Source organism: Erigeron canadensis, chromosome 8, assembly GCF_010389155.1.
Source record: "Erigeron canadensis isolate Cc75 chromosome 8, C_canadensis_v1, whole genome shotgun sequence".
Lineage (NCBI taxonomy): Eukaryota > Viridiplantae > Streptophyta > Magnoliopsida > Asterales > Asteraceae > Erigeron > Erigeron canadensis.
This window is the reverse complement of record NC_057768.1, coordinates 24,367,902-24,388,235: the sequence shown is the minus strand read 5'-3', so window position 1 is coordinate 24,388,235 and position 20,334 is coordinate 24,367,902. Positions and strand designations below refer to the sequence as shown.

The following is a 20,334-nucleotide window of genomic DNA, read 5'->3' as shown; positions in this document are numbered from 1 at the left end:
TTTTCCCTTTTTGGATTTTCAAGTAGGTATAACGCAAGTAAACTACTATAACGAAACCGTATCAACAAGACAATTGAAGATCCACAACCCAAACCTCACTAGTTATCATTATATGTACCTAGTGGAAGCATATAAGTTATTGTTTATAACATGAGGCTCAAAGTCATTTTAATTTTATATAAAACTCTATACACCGTTGAGTTACTAGGACTCAAAATCCGTAAAAGATTGCAATGCTTATTTACTTACGTACATACTTACATTGTTTGGATTTATACCAGGTAAACTTACCATTTACATTGCTTCTTTTTTTTTAAGTTAGTTTCGATTCAGACGTGCTGGAGGCAATTTTAACCAGCGATTTGCTGGACCTCCAACCCCCGCCTCATGAAAAATACCTTGAGATGAGAAACCCAAGACTCAAACCTGAGACCTTGAGGAAAACTCACCTCCAGGGCTCACATAGTATTTTAGAAGATACCCCTGGTCAACTCACCTAAGTGGAGTTGGTTACCATTTACATTGCTCATATCTATATCTATCTATAATCCATAATATCTATAATACATTATAAAAAAGAAACTCACCCCTAAAAATCTCAAGTAATGAATTAAACTACCTAAATTACATCTTTCTTTTATTCATTAATTTAAACATCTCCACCTAATGTATTATGTAAACTTGGTGATGACAAATCTGATGGCTAGACACTTAGAAAACTTGGTTCTGTAATCTGATTTGGGATATATTACGATCTGATTCTGACACGAATAGTGTAAGTTAATTTTCTAGTATTTTATTTTGAGATATCAGGCTAACATAGTTAGAACTTTAGTAGCTAGCGGATATAATACACTTTCATTTTTGATAAAAATGTGGCATATGGCCATATGGGGAAAGCGTCCAGCCATTCTTTTGTGTATTGAGTCAATCTCCATTCTACCAACATCTTCTTGTCCATCATTCTCCTATCTTCCTCCATCTTGTGTATATGTATGGAATTAACATCATATTCAACCCAATTCATATTCAATTTATATCTAACCAAATCAATAATAAAAAATAAGAGAAATATGGTGGTAATGATGTGTGCGTCGAATTGGGCAAAAGAAGGTTAATATCAAAAAATGGGTTTTCAAAATAAGGGTGTATAGAGAGGTTGAGTATGGTAAACAAGGATTAAAGTAAAACAAATAAGATAAGATCTTGACCTTTAGATCATGGTTAAATTGATGCACGAAGGTTCACGAAACAATTGATGTACAATGATTTTCATGATGCACGGTGATTTTCAATAAACAAAAATGTATTGTTTTATTTATTTTACTTTAATACTTGTGTTTTTTTTAATGGACTTTAATAATTGTTTTATTTTACCTAAAACCTATGTATATATATAAAGAAAATCGCGACAATAGCCAATTTTCATTGCGATCGTACCAAAGTAGCCAAGGTTTTTCGGATTATCACAAAATAGCCAACAAAATCGCAACAAAAAACATGAAATCGCAACAAAAAACGCGAAATCGCAACAAAAAATGCCAAAATCGCAACAAAAAACGCGATATCGCAACTCGCAGTTCGCAACAGTTTGACTTTAACTTTTTTTTTTTTAGATAAGATTTCTTGCGATTTTGTCCTTAAGAAGATAAGATTTATTGCGATTCTATCCATAAAAAGATAAGTTTTTTTGCAAGATTTTCTGATCATACAAGTACAAAAGTTAACTAATATATCATGTTCATTGTATTTGTTCTAATAACATAATTATCAAATATATTCCAAAATTTCTCTTCTCAATTTCTTTGTCAATTCCAAACTAAAGGTATGCTTTTTATTTACTTAGTTTTGTACAAGTAATTAATTCGTTATTTAGTGTTTCTTACATAATGAAACCATCAAATATCTTGACTGGTTGGGTAGATTTGTGTTTTGGAAGATCATGGGAGAATGTGAATGGTTATTTACAGTATTTACCATTACCTATGAATGTTTTGCCACCAGTCATGAACAAAAGGCTACCTGGCCGACCCAAAAACCGTGATCGTATACCGTCCAAGGGTGAAGAGAGAAAGACAACAACATGCAATCGTTGTAAGGAAAGTGGTCATACAAGGCTGACTTGTGGTGCACCGATGCCATCACAAACATCTTTTCCTCCACCGAGAGAGATGATTTTTGTAAAAGTTCACAAAATTAGAAGGCTAGAAGTAAAGACAGATGGCCTGTGACATATACACGTGGCAGTAAAATATTAACCTTTAAAAACCAAATTTTTTTTGTAAAAGTTCACAAAATTAGAAGGCTAGTAAAGTCGAACTCGGTACCTAGCGGTCGAAAGGCAGAATCTCAAACCAGTTCAGACAAATTCTAATCTATTTACAAATCGCGAAACTATATATAAATGATGCTTATGAACAATTATGAACAATTACTGTTCATAAGCATCACCTTCTTATTAATGGTCGTGCTTATGAACAACCATTAATTCAATGTTTGCAAATTATACAAAACAAGTTATATGTTGGTCGGATTGGTGTTGAAGCCTGCCTTTGTGCGGCTCCTCCCGGGTTCCGCTCTACCCTCTCTCTTTTTTTTCCATCGTGTTTTAAACACTGACTAATGTTGCCACGTATTTTTTTTTGGGGGCTAACGTGTTTTGCTGGGGGTTAATTAGAAACAAATACTTAGCATGTGTCATTGCTCTAATATCTTATACTCTATCTCACTGTATCTCTCTCTCATCAAAAGCCAATACTGCTCGCCCTCCTTCCTTCCTTCCTTCGCTTGGATTTTGATTCAAATTACAACTTTTACAAAAGGATCATCAAGGTATGTTGTTTAACTGTTATTTTTTTTTAAACTGATTCAATTACAGATTAATCTTCAATAACCCTAAAAGGTCGGCGACTTATTGATTAATCTTCAATAACCCTACATTTATTCTGAAGGATTTTATTTTATTTTGGTTTGGGATTAGGTCGGCGACTTAATGATTCCACTAGAATTGCACACAAATTTTATAGGGGTTTATTAAATTTATGTCTCAATATACTCTTACACACCTAGCATTTTAATGAATGTTATAAACTGGGATGTTGACTAATTCAAAGTTAATGGTATCTATACTTTTTCAAATATATGCATAAACTGTGCAACAAGAAATTGAGGATATGTACAACTATAGTGTCTGCCTAAATAACTTTCTTACACGTATATACATATATATGGTTTTTTTTTTGGTATGATCTAATAAACAAGCAAGCTTTCATATTTTTTTTTCTCGGCTTCCTTAAAAGATTGTTGCTATATTAACCGCATTGACAGATTACGTCCACTTTCTGTGATTACCTTCGTTGTCTACTACAATTACGCTCTGTAAGTGACTACTTTAGCTTTTAAACTTCCATTTTAGATTACGTTTTCCAAACTATTTGCATGCCACTTTAGATGATCATATTAGCTTTTCTGTAAATCAACTGTTCATTCTATGTTTATCTCTTAGTGTACTCCTTTTGTTTCTCAAAGTTTTTCAGTTCAGTCGCATATACAAGTATTTGAATATTTCAACAGATTATTGGATTTTGTTTCTATTAGAATTTGTCAATAATAGTGATGCAACCAAGGTCAACTTATAACAAAAAGCGGTCCCGTGAATCTTCAAACCAAAGTCACCAGGCGTCTGCAACCAGTGTCAGTACTGACACTGGGGAACAGTCACACCGGCAGGCATGTCGCCGTGCATCTGTGATAAATAACAACTCGAGGGTCCACACAACTACTCAACAAGCTTCGGTAGAAAATATTGAACAACACCTTATTCTTCCTCCAGAATATATGGATATTGGCGACTGTACAAATGTTAGTGAATTCTGTGGTGCTCTATTTGTTAGAATGTATACATCTAATCACGAGTACGCAACGGAAGAATCGAAAACAAATATGCAATCAAATTAATTAACAAAGAAAAGAATCGAAACGTGTACCTTTGCGCAAAGCTTTCAATAATATTAGTTATTATTATTATTAATTAGGGTCTAAAGTAAAACCCCTCTACGATCGCACACTAGACACCTCTATACCGTATGCTAGTACCCCGATCACGAACTCACAAACCCCTTTGTGTAGCTCCCACTTGTCGAAAATCCCATGAACCAAAATCAATAGATGTCGACCAAAACCAAAACCAAAACCCATAATTAATTCCCAACATTAATTATATATATAAATTGTAGATTCATGTGGTTTTGGAAAAGGCATAAAACCGAGACACTTTGATGGTGTTCGGCCGAACCAAATAAGAGGGAAAAGAGAGTTTTTTCTTGTGTAATTGTGTGTAAAACCCTTAGATTTAACCCACTATTTATAGGCTAATTAGTTAGGGTTTTAAACTTGATGCGCAAGCAACTTCAAAGGCTTTCCAAGCCTTATAATCTTTGGCCCCATCATATTAGAATTAGGAAACAACACTAATTCCTTATTACACTCAAACACTTCCTCTTTAATTAATTAAATCCATAATTAATTAATTCGTGATTATATTTTAATTAATATATTACTTTAATATACCAATTAATAATATAGAGTTACCGTGTCATTTCGTGTGACCCCGTAGGCTTAAATTATTTCCGGACATACGTTTATATTTAACATGATCACACTCCAACACTATTTTGGTTTGATGAACGTTTGCTGCCTGTGCCATTAGGGTAACGACCTATATATTCAGCATATTGCAAGCGCGGATCAATCGTTATCGATTTTCCAGTTGACCCACCTGATGTAATTCGCAGACTTTTCCAAGAAAATCATTTATGAACAACATTCGTGCATACAATTCAATGTTCTCAATGACATTGTTTGGAGCCAAAGTCGATGAATCTATCAACCAAGGAAATGGGCCATATGTCTTTAAAATTACAGGGCAGATATCTCATTGGATCGGTTCTATTTTCCCTCCTCCTGGTGAAGGTCCTAGATTCCTTCAAATGTATGTATTTGATTAAGAGAATGAGGTGTCGAATCGTCTCAATTGTTTTGGTAATAGCTCACGTCAACAACCGTTGCCTCATGTTGTATTTACTTTGGCTTCAACATTAAGTCAATCTAATGAATACGTCCGTCTGTTTAAAAGTGCTAAAGACTTATGTTCTACACCAAATATTCCTGACTTCATTGTTAGACTTCATGACTACCACAGGCTCAAGAACTATGGTCTTCTGGCACCTGGGACTCTGGGTGCAATAGTTTGTCGACGGCTCGGCATCTCAAGAGTTTGATATTGTCGTGCGTACCGAAGATGATACACCTCATAAAGTTAGTAAACTACATCCAGCTTATATGCCTCTACAATACCTTCTTTTATTTCCGCACGCTGAACAGGGATGGTCACCAGTACTTCGTCTGGCTGATACTTCAGAAAGGTCTAACCGTAACTTAACGATAAACATGTTCTACAAATTCCAAATACATGAAAGAGCAGGCCGGTATACTCATTTGTTGCGTGCTGGTAGATTGTTTCAACAGTATCTGGTTGACTGCTAAGAGTATGAATAATGTGAGGATCTTGAATAATGTGATAGCGCTAAGAGTATGAATAATGTGAGGATCTTGAAATGCATGCATGTACATAAATTGATATCATATGGAAAATTGGCCAAAATGAAAAGACGCTAGTAGTTTGGGACATGAAGTCCAAGCACTTGAAAGTGCATAAATTATATGGTGGAAGCAACTAAATTAAAAGTCTGGCAAAATGAGAAAGTAATGATTCGCGTCTAAAGTATAAAATTAGAGCTCATTTGATATTGAGATTCCATAAAAGATATAAAATGAATGAAGCATGTCTTATGATTTAGAATGCTTGAAACACGTGTGAAAAGTTCTCGAGAATAGAAAAATTATGTTTGAAACTTATAAAGAAATCCAGATCTAAATATGATACAAGTTTCATATATTTTGTTGATTTGAATATTAATGGACTCCAAGCGAGTGTCCAATGATGATTGAATAACTGAATGTGAAATAAAAGACAAGGTTTGTCTTGTTTATGAATCTTAGTGATAAATGACGTTCATGTTTATGAGATCAAATGATATTGTAATGCCCCTTTGACTTTCTATATAATGATCACAATGTTGAGTTGAAAGTGTCAATGAAGCACTGATATTGAGACAAAGAGGTTTATTCTATTCAGACACTTAATATGTCAAACATCAAATATGTTTGGAAATGATAAGTATCTGAAGTGATGTGATCATGAGGGGGAGAAGATACGCGTTGCACTCTTTTTCCCTTGAGCAAGGTTTTGTCCCAGTGGGTTTTCCTGTCAAGGTTTTTAACGAGGCAACATCCCCAAGCGTATCAAAAGAATTATGTACACTTTTCCCTTCTCTAGATTTTTGTCCCATTGGGTTTTCTCTAGTAAGGTTTTAACGAGGCATAATGTCTTTAATAGATGAACATCCAAGGGGGAGTATCATGAATAAAATATTATATGGATGTCCATGTATGGTAACTGAATATTTGTATGATATTGAGAGATTTGTTTCTTGGAAGAAACTCAGTCTTTGTATCATATAAACAATGTATTGATGAGATTAATAATAGAATTCTCCATTTTCTCTATATTCTTGTGTCTTATTTATTGTTCTGTTTCTTTAGTTTTACAACAAAGACAACTTTTTATACTCTAATATTAGTATATTAAACTCAAATTATTTACTTTAAAGCCCCTGAAGTTTATATATAACATATATGTATAAATGTATTTTAAAGTAAAAAACATGATAAAAAGAATGTTTGTTTTCTTTTTCTTTTTTTCTTTCTGGAATATATTTGTATGTAGGTATGTATGATTGATGAGAAAAAAAAGAACACACTTTCAAAAAAAAAGAAAAAGAAACATTGGTTGCAGGTGTGGCACTGTGGCTTGTAGGAAGCAGATCAGAAAAGGGAAGAAAATGAAAAGACAACTTTTTATACTCTAATATAGTAGTATTAGTATATTAAACTCTCAAATTATTTACTTTAAAGCCCCGAAGTTTATATATAACATATATGTATAAATGTATTTTAAAGTAAAAAATATGATAAAAAGAATATTTGATATAGTAACACAAACCTTGTATATTTTAGACTTATATATTATATTTAATATGCATATATATATATATATATATATTCCGGGCTAATTAATTAAAAGTTTAAAAGCAAACTTAATATATATCCTATATAATTATATCACATGATTCTTTACACCATGTATGAATTATTAGAGTTTTGAAAAGAGAATAAAAATATTTTCTTTATAGAATTATGACATCATAAAATATGACATCATAAAATACAAATAAGTAAAAAATATTTTCCTTAAAAAACTATGATATCATAAAATGAAAAATAAAATATAACTAATTTAAAAAAAATTGTTGTGACATCATAATTAAATAAATGAAAAAGAAATAATTTTGAGAGAATATTCGAAGGTATAATGTAAACAACTTCTATAAAATGTTTATGTCATATCACAATCTTGTTTATTTAATATAGAGATTTAAAAAGATAAGAAGTAAATTAATATACTGTTACAAAATTAAAAAAAAAAACTAACAAAATTAATATATATATATATATATATATATATATATATATATATACTTCCTTAGAAAACAAACTCAACTCTCTCCGTTAAATTTAAGAACCTGATATGTCTAATTTATCCTCCATCTTTATACATATTTATTTTCATTTTATAAACTATGACTAAAACGACCTTAAAAAAATTCAATTTTTCTCTCCCTCATACAAAAACATATAGCAAAAAACCACAATTCACAATTTGTTCCCTTATTCCCTTTTTTCACATCTCACCGCAAAAATTTATCATATCACCGACCACAATGAAATTAATTTTACGTTAATAACCACACTGTCACCGCTTATTACCGTTGCATTGCACGAACACCAATCTAGTACAAATAATAAATAAAAACACAAGTCAAACAACAGAAAAAAATAAAAATGTAGGCTTCTCTAGAAGGTCTGTCTTCAAAGATTAGAATGGATGTAAGGTGACATTCATATGGCATAAAAAGTGCAAGAGGGAGAAAAACCCTTTCTCCTAATAGTCTAATAAGACATTTTCATTGGAAAATAAAATTTGAAAATAACATAGTTTTTTATTATTTGTGGCTCACTCGTGCTTGGTCCTGTCATGTTCAGTATGGAGACATTTTTGGTGACAAAATGGCTGTGACATGCTACCGTTTGTGGTGTCTTTCTCATGACACACATATAAGAAGAGGAGGTGGCATAGGCATCTTCATCATCCTGTAGTCCCGTGCGCGCACACACACACACAATATTGAAAAATCACACAGAGACAATCAAAGACACAAATATATATATATATATATATATATACATACATATATCCAACAATATGTATACACATCGCAATTATACTATTGATCATTCCGTTATTGATGAAAGTGATATTATCAATTACGGATTTCAACGCCCAGAAATGTACGCATTTAACATCTCTGGAATCGTTCCACCACATGAACGCCACGTTTTTCTTAATTACAAAACTCATAGAGATTGGCCTTATGACTTTGAATTGTCCGATTCGGATCCCCTTCCGAAACTTTTGATTGAGGTTTTTGAGGATAACGAGGACAATATGCCTAAGAAGGTCTCTTTATATATATACACACAAATATTTGTATATTAGTTGTTTTGTATAGTTTTTTGAATCATGACTTGTATAAATTTGTGTTTGTGTAGACCATCTTAACAATCTGCGAAGACACCCATTTAAATGAAGGAGATGTTTTAATTTTTCCTGACATGATCTTGTACAGGTAATTAGTTTTGAGATTTTGTTTAATGGTTCTATATTCATTTAATAGAATGAATTTAGTACATATGTATTTATTTGTTTTATTTAGGTTTAAATTCAGTTATGATTTAAATTTGGTTATTATATTTGTGATTAAAGGGGTTTGGACGCTTCAAACATTAAAAGCTTTGTCGAGCAAGTACTTGTTAAGGGTAAACCATGGGATATTGCAGAACCGGAGCCTGTGACAGGTTCATATGTATTTGTGTGTGCTCATCTCAAACACGATAAATGGGCAGCTGTTTGTGGACCACCTTTAATTGAGAGGTTCAATGAGGAGGTTGAAGTGAAGGGACTGAATAATCAGGTGTTTGTGAATCCTTGCTCATATATTGTGGGGATCGCATATGCAGGGAACTTGATAATATTCAGTGCAGCTAAAGATGGAAAAGTCTCTGGTCATTGGTAAAAAAGTTCATTAGCATGCTTTTTATTTTGTATATCTCGTCTGTTTACAGCGTTTTTCATATGTTTATCTTCTTGTTTAATTTTCGTGTTACAGGTATGGTTATGTCACCCCAGATGATGTGCCTGAATTGCTTGACCAACATATCATGAAGGGTGAGATCATAAAAAGGATTTCGAGGTACCCTCTTCTCCTCTTATCCACTTGGCTCAGTTGGCTGTTGATTGTTTCATATATGATGAAATTGGTTAGGGAGTTTAGTCCTATAACCAGTGGGCACCTGTTGGCAATTTGAGCTTACCGTTATCTCATATTGCAAGCAGTTTGATGTTATCGGGTGGTTCGATTTTGGTACATATTATTCATATGTTTTTACCATTTGGTCATATGATATATCTTTGGCTTCCTTTAAACAAATATTATTTGAGTTTAAACATGTTACATGTAGCATATTTATATGAGTTTCTTTATATTTTTGGCTTTCTTTAGACAATGTTTTCTGAGTTTAAACCTGTAGCATATTTATATGAGTATTTTATATCTTTGGCTTTCTTTAAACAATGTTATTTGAGTTTAAACCTGTGGCATTTTAAATATTGATAATATTATCTAGGAACATCATCAGGAATGAAACGTAGCAGTATCCAAAGCATTTACATATTACAGTTTTGGCTCTGCCTTTTATTTGGAATGTTTAAGCCTAAAGGCATTTCATATTGCAAGTTTGATAACAACGCATATCTGAAAATTTAGACAGTGGTAAGGTGATGCTATTGGTGATAATGAAGTAGTCAAGATGATTTGATGTAAATGCCAGTTTAGAGAAATTGTATGTGCTTTGAAATTGCCATATGGTTTGTTTTTAATGCTAATTCTATGTTAAAGAGCATTAGAGTTTAAACTACTGACATTTGGCAATATCAATGCATGATGATTGTTTTTAAACATAGTTTTAGCAATTATATAAGATCCTCCTAACTACTGACATTTGGCAATATCAATGCATGAGACAAGGAAAGAGAGAGTTCATTACACATGTCAATATGTTATGTTATTAGGATGATTTCTTGGAGGAAAATATAGGAGGATTAATCATATCGCGTGTTATATTATTTTATTCATATATACTAGTTAACGTTTGACAGGAACAAGGATAGGGTTGTGCTTTAAATGGTAGGATTTAAGAAATATAAATGGAAAATGGACGGGTTTGGTTTGCAGTTGAGATGGGGTTGTTTCACAGTTGTTAGTTGTTACCAACTTCCATTTCCTGTTTATTTGATTTCAAAATTACTAGTACTACTGGGAACCCTTTTTTTTTCATCTCTGTTTTGACCCGTTAGCTTTAAAAAGATAAGCCAGATTTTCTGTTGTTAAACATTTGAGCTTATATTACTTTCTCTGACTAGAAGTTCTCTTAACTCAAATAACATGACAAAATGGATTCAATTGATTTCAGGGGCCCAATGGGGTTAATTGATATCAGGGGCCGAATGAGGCGCCGAATGAGGATCCTTGGTGTTAAAGGGAAAAGCATCACTAGTGAGAAGGAAAATGTTGATTTCACGGGCCAAATGAGGACCCCTGATGTTAAAAACAAAAGCATCACTAGTGAGAAGGAAAATGTTGGATTCTTCACAAGAAAATGGAAGAAACTTGATATTTTTGCTGTCGTTGTTGTCGGGGTGGTGGCATCTGTAGCTGTGTCCTATATACAGCGTAAAAGGTCACTCCACAACCCTATAAAAGATTATAAAGTTCTGTGTTGCAAAGTTAGTATCAAGATTGTAATCACTCCACAAAACACGAATGACTTGATCTACTTAGTTTTACGCTTACAAAATACAAGTAGTATTTAGTATATTACCCTGCATGCGAGGGCACTAATTAGCACAATCAGTGTTGAATAATCAAATTAGCTGTCTAACTTAAAATGTTGACTTGTAGGTTGTATTAAAATTTAAGAAGGATCTTTTATGAAAGACAAAGAATAAAGGAGTGACTAGAGCTGTACAACTCGTTCAAGTTACATTTGGGGCTTGAGATGGAAAGAAAGAAAGCAGGATGACTTTTTGTGTTATCGCCTTTTTTAGGATTTTTGTATAACTAGATGAAGTGGGGCATTGTAGCCTTAACTCTTCAAGTAGCTATTTTACCGTTATTCGAGAACCCTTCTTTTCACGATTGTTCTTTCTAACATCATTAGTATTTTGTACTAATCCTTTTCCTGATATTTTATGCTTAAGATGATGTGTTTACTGCTTTTTGAGTGTCATAAATTCTGGTTCTGTTTATTACATTTTCACTTATTCTATTTGCTTTTACAATCTGGGTGTCATACTGTCATAGATACCTTGACATTCTGTTTTTCAGTAATTTGTTTGGTAGATAGAAGATCATGATGAGATTAGTGTAACCTGCATTCTTCTCGGTATAACGATTTAGCCCTTTCGAACCTTTATGATTCAGGTATGTTGAAGCAGAGTTGCAGAAGAACTGGGCCTAGGCTCACAAAACGTATCAATATATGGACGTGGCAGTATGTCCTAACCGAACTAGTTCCATTATTCTATATTCTACGTGTATAAAATGTTTCAAATTAAAATGAGACATGCTATATTACTATAAAAAGAACTACATTCTAATTTCTAAGTCGTATAGAACTGTGTCTTTTTGGTTTAACCTGGTCAGATCTCGCACTCTGGGACTGACTTATATTGGACCCTTCCATGTTTGGAATTTACCTTCTTTACTATTGTAATTGGATGTGAATAGTGTCAATGTAAGAACAGCATATATATTTAAATTGCCTAATTATTAACAAATTTGTTGTTAGAACTTATAGACAAATTGGTTTTGGGTTTTGTGTTTTCATTAAAGTTACCCGGGTTCGAATCTTTGCTATATCTTTGGGCTTTTAACAGTTTTTTTAAATAAAGTGTTTAAAACTCTCGCTGGCATTGATGTATGATGGATTAGTGGCTTTTCCTTGCTACGTGTAAGCTTTTTGGAAAGGGGATTGTTTGATTTTCTTTCAATTTCCTGTCGGTTTTTTCTGTTGGGTTATGTGTATCTTCGCTTTGGTTGATTGTTTCTTTCGGTTCTTCAGTCTCTCCCACAATTGCTGTTGATATGTATTATATAAAGGTAATCTAGCTTATTAATTTCTATCTCTATAACAAATTTCAAATCTCTCATTACATAGTGTTAATCTATGCGTTGTCATAAGTTTTAGGTGACTGTGCATGCGAATTTTGTGGAGCTATTAATGTATTCTCCGACGTTGTCATACAAGCCAAAGAAGATACCCCTCAAAGCACTAACCTCCGTGAAAGTCATTACATATTCAGGTAATAACATTTAGCTAATTGCGGAACGACCGCAACTACAGTCAACTAGCAACACATATGTTCTCCTTAATCCACAAGTACCAAAAAGCGGCACTCTACTAAATAGGTATGATCATTAACCCCTGTATTCATTGATTTCCAAGAAAACTACAAAATTTTATCCATGTGAACACTATCAGCACGTTTTAATTAAGATAATGTAAAGTAGAAGTCTTTAATTGTTTGACTTTTCAAATAGTTAAAAACTGAAGAAAACTGTAGTAACTGATGTCTTTTGTATAATAGCTAATTTAGTTAAAAACTTAACTTTTTCATTATGGCCAATTTAGTTAAAAAAATGGACCTATCCCATAAATTTATCGTGTGAATTGTTTTGCAAGATAGACACCAGCATTACGCTACAGTAAGGAAGAAAGCTTTTTAGATTTCTAAAATAAGGACCATTGATTAAACTCTGTGTCTACGACTCTTGTTCACCTCAAATATCCCGACACACATGCAGTATAAGTTTTTAGATGTGGCAAAATGCCTAACATTTAAAAGCTGGCAAAGTTTAGATGATGACAATTACTTAATTGCGTTCTCAACTTTCGATTCAAGTATGTATTATGCACATGAAGTGTTTCCAGCCCAACTATTCTTTACATTCATGTGAACGAGAGCAAGTATCCGCGCGTTACGGCGGTGAGATGGTCGGGTGATACCTAGGTCATAGAGTGTGATAGGTTATAGGAGTTGATATGTCATAGAGTATAATAGTCAAATGCCTTAGCCGTACGGGTTCCGCCCTCAGATTTAAAATTGTGTCAAAAGTATATCGAATAACATCTTTAATGAAAGAGCATGAAATTTTAAGAACACCCATACAATTTTTATAATTTATCGATGTACGGTTTTTGAGATAAAAGATTTTGAATGAATTGGAGGAATAAATGATTTATTGAGGAGAGAGAAAAAAGATGACTGGTTGAAATTTGAAGAGAAAGAAAGAGTATTATAGTTATTTTAGGTAAATATAGAATAGATAGAAGGGGCATTTTGGGTATATAGAATAGATAGGAGGGGCATTTTAAGGAAATACTTAAAATCAATATTGAAAATTTCAAGTTCAATGTTGAAAATCTAGGAAAAATCTACTTTATAATACGAGAGCAAGTACCCGCGCGTTGCGGCGGTGAGATGGTGAGGGTGATAGGTCATAGAGTATGATAGGTCATAGGAGGTGATATGTCATAAAGTGTCATAGCCAAATGTCTTAGCCGTATGGACTCCGTCCTCGGATTTAAAAATTCGTCGAAAGTATATCGAATAACACCCATATAATTTTTATAATTTATCGATGTATGGTTTTTGAGATAAAAGATTTTGAAAGAATTAGATGAATAAAATGATTTATGGAGGAGAGAAAAACTTGTAGGCATTGATGTATGGTACATTATGTATTATCATGTGTACATTGTTGAAATTGAAAATTGAAACCTATTTGCTTTATATTATAGTATAGATATCAAGTTATTACATGCAAGTTCAGTAAATATCAATAATATTACTAACGTGATACTCAGGTCAAATAAGTTTGTAACATGACTCGCGTTACTGTTATGTATGCGAGATTCGTGTCAAACGAGTTTCTTAAGTCCATGTGCATAAGGTGAAATTCTCAATGGGTAAGCTCAAAACTTTAAATACTGATAAAAGAGTTAATTGCAAGATTGGTCCCTGTGATTTGTACAATTTAGTAAGGAAGGTCCCTTTTCGAGAATCGTTGCAATGGGGGTCCCTATTTTGAGATTTTTTTGCAAAATTGGTCCCTTTTTGACGGATCCGTTAAAGGTGGCCGTCAAGTGTGCACGTGTGCCGCACGTGTGGGGGTATTTACGTACTTTCTACCCCACAGGGACCCCCATTGCTAAAATGGAAAAACCACAGGGACCAATCTTGCAACTTTTTTAAAAATCCATCACTAAATAATACCTTTTAACTTTTCCAAAAAAAAAATAATAATTTTATTAAATTATTAACGTAAATATAATTTTTAACACTTTTTATCTTTTCATAATTATTTGTTGTTAAAGAACTAAAAACATATAACCACTAAAAATTAAAAGGTATCATTTAGTGATGGATTTTTAAAAATTGTAAGTTTATAAAACTTTTTAAAAAGTTAAAAGCTATTAGTTAGTGATGAATTTTTTAAATTTGTAAGTTTATAAAACTTTTTAAAAATTAAAAGGTATTATTTAGTGATGGATTTTTAAAAATTGTACGTTTATAAAACTTACTTTTTAAACTTACAATTTAAAACGCACCACTAAATATTTAAAAATTTGTATAAACTTAGAATTTTTAAAAATCCATCATTAAAATAATAATTTTTAGCCAATGATGATTAGTCCAACTGGTCAGAGACATCTCAGGTTTTACTCAAGGTCTTGAGTTCGATCCCTAGGGATGTCAAATCTTGGGGTTTTTTCCTTCGAATACTTGTAACGGCTCATGGTCAACATCTCGTTGTCTAGGGTACGTGCAAGGCTTCACCATTATACAGTGAGGTTTCCGTGATGTGCATACCGACTAAATGTTCGAAAAAAAAATAACGTTTAACTTTTTAAAAAGTCTTATAAAGTTACAATTTTTAAAAATTCATCACTAACTAATACTTTTTACCTTTTTAAAAAGTTTTATAAACTTACAATTTTTAAAAATTTATCACTAACTAATACATTTTAACTTTTTAAAAAGTTTTATAAACTTACAATTTTTAAAAATCCATCACTAAATACGAGATGTTGACCATGGGCCGTGATGTCGTATACCAACTGAATGTTCGAAAAAAAAATAATAACTTTTAACTTTTTAAAAAGTTTTATAAACTTACAACTTTTAAAAATCCATCACTAACTAATACCTTTTACCTTTTTAAAAAGTTTTATAAACTTACAATTTTTAAAAATCCATCACTAAATAGTACCTTTTAATTTTTAGTGGTTATATGTATTTAGTTTTTTAACAACAAATAATCATGAAAAGTTAAAAAGTGTTATAAATTATATTTAAGTTAATAACTTAATAAAAAAAAATTTGGGAAAGTTAAAAGGTAGTATTATTTAGTGATGGATTTTTAAAAAGTTGCAAGATTGGTCCCTGTGGTTTTTTCATTTTAGCAATGGGGGTCCCTGTGGGGTAGAAAGTACGTAAATACCCCCACACGTGCGGCACACGTGCACACTTGACGGCCACCTTTAACGGATCCGTTAAAAAGGGACCAATTTTGCAAAAAATTCTCAAAATAGGGACCTCCATTGCAACGATTCTCGAAAAGGGACCCCCCTTGCTAATTTGTACAAACCACAGGGACCAATCTTGCAATTAACTCCTGATAAAATGTAGAAAGTTAGGAAAAAAATGCGCTTCATATTAGCCTGTCCACACCCATTTCAACCCATACCCAGGTACTACGGTTACCTTTTAACTAAAACTTTCCACGTTTAGAGTCTCTTCCGTAGAGCTACTAACGATTTTGTTGAGATAGATATAGACCTGAGTTTTTAATTCTGCTACTTCTAGAGCACATGTTCTGGGAGGCTTCTCTAACCCACCCATTTTGCCACCATTTGTTTGAATGTTCCATTCATTATTTGACACTTGAAATATCTTACAAATATTGGTCCATGATATATGTAAGTTGTACTGAAAATATAATTAAAATTCACACTAGATGGAATGGGGGAACTGGTTCCAAAGTCAAAAGTTAAATATATTCTATAGCCCAAAATTAAGAAACTAATGATTTGTTTGAAAAAAAAATAAGTTAAACATTAAGATATATCCTTTTACGTGTGTAAGTAATATACACATTGGTCAATGATTCAAGTCAATTAGGATGTTAAATATAGCTTAAAAACAGTAGTACAATACACATACCAGTCAATTGTCCTACCTTTATCTTGGGTTTTACATACACTGATTTATTACGTTAGCATTTGTTCACACCAAACAGATTGCAGTCTTTGTAAGAATTCATGACAATTTCATTCAAGAATCACTAGATCATTAAATTCTTTAAGTGAACTTTTTTTTTGTAAATACAGGTTGGAAGCTAAAGACTTTGAACTCATAAATCAGCATCTGCAAACAACAAAATCTGACCTCCTTGAAAGACCACCATCTGATTTATAGGTAAGCAAGCTAAAAAAGACAGTTTGAACAGAACTCATAAACAGATACTTCCTACACCATAACATTTCAATGATAACAAAATTCAGGGCATGACATTCTCTTGCATCACCAAGATTCGGAAAGTAACTACATCAGGTGTCGAAATATTTGCCCAACATGCTCACACAAAATCCTCAAATGCGGACAAAACAGAATGTGTCCAAGATGGAGAGCTTGAACGACCCACATACATGTAAGGAAACAAAATGTAAAAAATTCTGTCTAGCTCTGAAACTCCAATTTTTTGTACCTCAGTATTATGTAATTCAGCTTGACAAACAAATCAACAAATTAGATTCATGTTTTAATCTTGTAATTCTGCACTACTATATACATTGTATGGAAGAGTGATATGACAAGTTTAACACTCGCTAAAGAAGTATCAGTTAAACGACGCCGCCATCAGGCGGCGAAGTGAAGGCGGGGTCTGATGAGTAGGTGTTCAGCCTCTTCCAACTAGCCTAAGTGATCATTAAAATATTGGTTATTTAAAATCAAATTTATATAATCATTCACAATTGAGAAACGCTTTTTTGTTGTTCAAGTTATGTAAAGTACTATATGAAAGTGAGAGATCAGAAATCCATATAGATTGATCATAAGGTTGTCAACCTAACTTTAAATTGCTTCTTGAATTGTTTAATAAGGTCTGCATTGGAATTAGATTTATATCAAATAATTGTAAACATGGTATAAATTTAATTCATTAAGAACGTCTCTATTCTTTCAAATGTCATGAGATGTATCATTGACGGTTGTTTTATTAGTATATTTTATCCCACACCAGTAGTTGGATTTTATTTGTCATACTTAGAGATGGCAAAAATACCCGTATCTGATGGGGAACCTGATACCCACATCCGATTTGACCAGGGAATCCTCGAGTTGACCGGGGATGAGGACGGGTATGGGGATGTAAATCTAATCCCCAATGGGGATGGGGACGGGGATGGGAAACCGTAAATCTCCCATCCCATACCCGAACCGAAAATACTATATATATTTATTAGAATCACTTTAAGTTATTATCTATATTCTAAAATCAATTTTAAGTTTAGAGCTTTTATTTAATAATTTTTATGTGGTATACTTTATTAATCATTTACTTAACATATACAGTAGTTCATAGAAAGAAAATGTCGAAATACACATTCTCCTACGTATTTTCTATCAAGAGAAATTCATGTTCATTCAAAAAAGGTATCCTCGATACCCGATGGGGACGGGTACGGGGATATAATTTAAATCCCCGAAGGGGATGGGGATTAAAAGTGAAAATTGGGTACAGGGATGAGGATTAAGATCCCCGACAATCCCCGCCCCATTGCCATCCCTAGTCATACTTGACCTTCTTCGAGTTTTTATTCTTATGGTTTTTCTTGATTTTTTGCTTTTGTGTTCAATCTTTGGTTCAACTTATACCCTGTATCACTATTTGAATTTTACCATATTGATTCACGTTTGTGTTTTTATACTTTTTGTTTTTTCTTGGTTTTTTGATAGTTTTTTGCTTTTGTGTTATTAACTAATATATTCGAAATTATTTTTTTCTTTCGTTTTCGATTCTTGGTTTCTTGCACAAACTAAATGTATGTATTCGATATTGCAAATTTTTTGACGCAATTTTTTTGGTGTTCTCACACAAACATTTTTGTTTTTCTTGAGGTTATTTCTTAGTTTTTTCACATTTTTTTCTTTTAGATTTTCAAGTAGGTTTAACGCAAAAAAAACTACCATAACGATACCTTATCAACAAGACAATTGAAGGCCTACAAAGCAAGGCCCAAACCTCACTAGTTATCATTATGTGTACCTAGTGGAAGCATATAGGTTATTCTTTACAATATAAGGGTAAAAGTCATTTTAATCTTATATAAAACCTATAAGCACCATTTTTATAAAGTCGTGGTAGGAGTAAAACTGTTTATATCTTAACCTTCTATACACCGTCGAGGTATTATGACTCAAAATCCATAAAAGACAGCATTGAATGCTTATTTACTTACGTACATACTTACATTGTTTGAATTTATACCCGGTAAACTTACCATTTACATTGCTCATATCTATATGAATATATCTAAATATAATCTTAATATCTAAATACCTTATAGGGGTGGACGGAGTGGGTAGGGGAAGGGACCGGTACCGGTTGGCACACTGCGCCGACCCTCCGGTACCGGTGGGGTGGGGAGGAAGTTGGGGAGCGCGGTGCCAGTTTTGGTACCTCTCATTATGACCGTTACTAATCATTGTTTTCTTTCTTTTTTTTTTTTATGAAATACCCCATTTCCATTCATACATATACATATAATATATATATATATATAGTCTGGTTTGGAGGGTGGAGAAGACGAGCACAGTAGACCACAAAAAGTCAAATATATGTAATTTTAATTTTACATTTTACCCACTAGACTTTTAACTTTTTATTAAAATGGGTTAAAATTATATTATTTATAATAATTTTTTTTTATTTCTTCTGACATATTATCATATTGTTTTAATTTTGTAGTGTTTAAAAAAAAAAAATTTAATTTGTTTATAAAGTGTTTAATTTTGTAGTGTTTATGTTTTTTAGTTGTACTTTAATTTATTAAATAAAAATTTTAGTTTTTAAAAATAAATAAAAATAAAATTAAATAGAAAAGAGTGTGGAGGAAAGGGGAAGGGTAGTGAGGTGCTCCTAGCATTAGGGGAGGGGAGGAGTGAGGAAGCTCTCCCAAAGAGAAACTCATGCCCAAAAATCTCAAATAGGAAATAAAATTACCTAGTATAGATCTCTCTTTTATTTATTAAATTAAACATCTACACCTAATATACCTATAATACCCTTAAAATAATATAACTATACTACCTCTTTTAACATCAAATACTTTTAGCAACATTGCCGCCCCACCACTCGTAGATGTCATTGTCGCCGCCACCACCTCGCGCCACTACCACCACCACCACCGTATTGCACGGGCATATGACTCGTATTTATAAAACGAACATGCCAAGTATTTTTATACATTTGCCTATATTAAAGGGATATTCAAAGTTGCTGAGCGCATAATGCAAACAGAAAGGAACTTTAGTTATTTATTTATTTATAGTTGATCACGTATGTGGTTACATACATATTAAGAAGACCCAAATGTATAACAAGACAATCCTTTGGTTCGTTTTATATATGTTTATATGTTATATGTTTTAAAGAAAATGGATGATAGTTGTTAAATAGACACCTACTTCCCTATTTCATCTATATGTACTCCTCACTACCATATATTCAAGCTAAGTGAATCATATTCACTTCAACATACATGTTTGCATGTGAATGCCCTCACACTAATTCAATATCTCTATCATATGATACACATTAGAGTCACTCATTGTCTCATGCATTCACTATATACATTCATACTTATATGTTTGATACAAAACAAGTGAATACAAGTGAATAATATTCA

The 20,334-nt window shown here is 32.5% G+C and overlaps 1 protein-coding gene across 3 annotated transcripts; it reads left to right on the top strand.

Moving 5' to 3' along the window:
* Nucleotides 1–2,701: 2,701 nt before the first annotated feature.
* On the top strand, nt 2,702–11,573 carry LOC122609817. 3 transcript variants are annotated; one of them, XM_043782760.1, is made up of 8 exons: nt 2,702–2,832; nt 3,328–3,378; nt 3,598–3,861; nt 8,791–8,867; nt 9,005–9,310; nt 9,408–9,491; nt 10,771–11,037; nt 11,259–11,573. In XM_043782760.1, the coding sequence occupies exons 3-8, from the start codon at nt 3,616–3,618 to the stop codon at nt 11,266–11,268; spliced, it is 990 nt and encodes a 329-aa protein (XP_043638695.1). In that variant the 5' UTR covers nt 2,702–2,832; nt 3,328–3,378; nt 3,598–3,615; the 3' UTR covers nt 11,269–11,573. The 3 variants fall into 3 exon arrangements, with proteins under 3 accessions (XP_043638695.1, XP_043638696.1, XP_043638694.1); XM_043782761.1 differs by lacking the exon at nt 3,598–3,861 and having other exon boundaries at nt 2,704–2,832; XM_043782759.1 differs by lacking the exons at nt 2,702–2,832; nt 3,328–3,378; nt 3,598–3,861 and adding an exon at nt 8,427–8,698.
* Nucleotides 11,574–20,334: the final 8,761 nt, after the last annotated feature.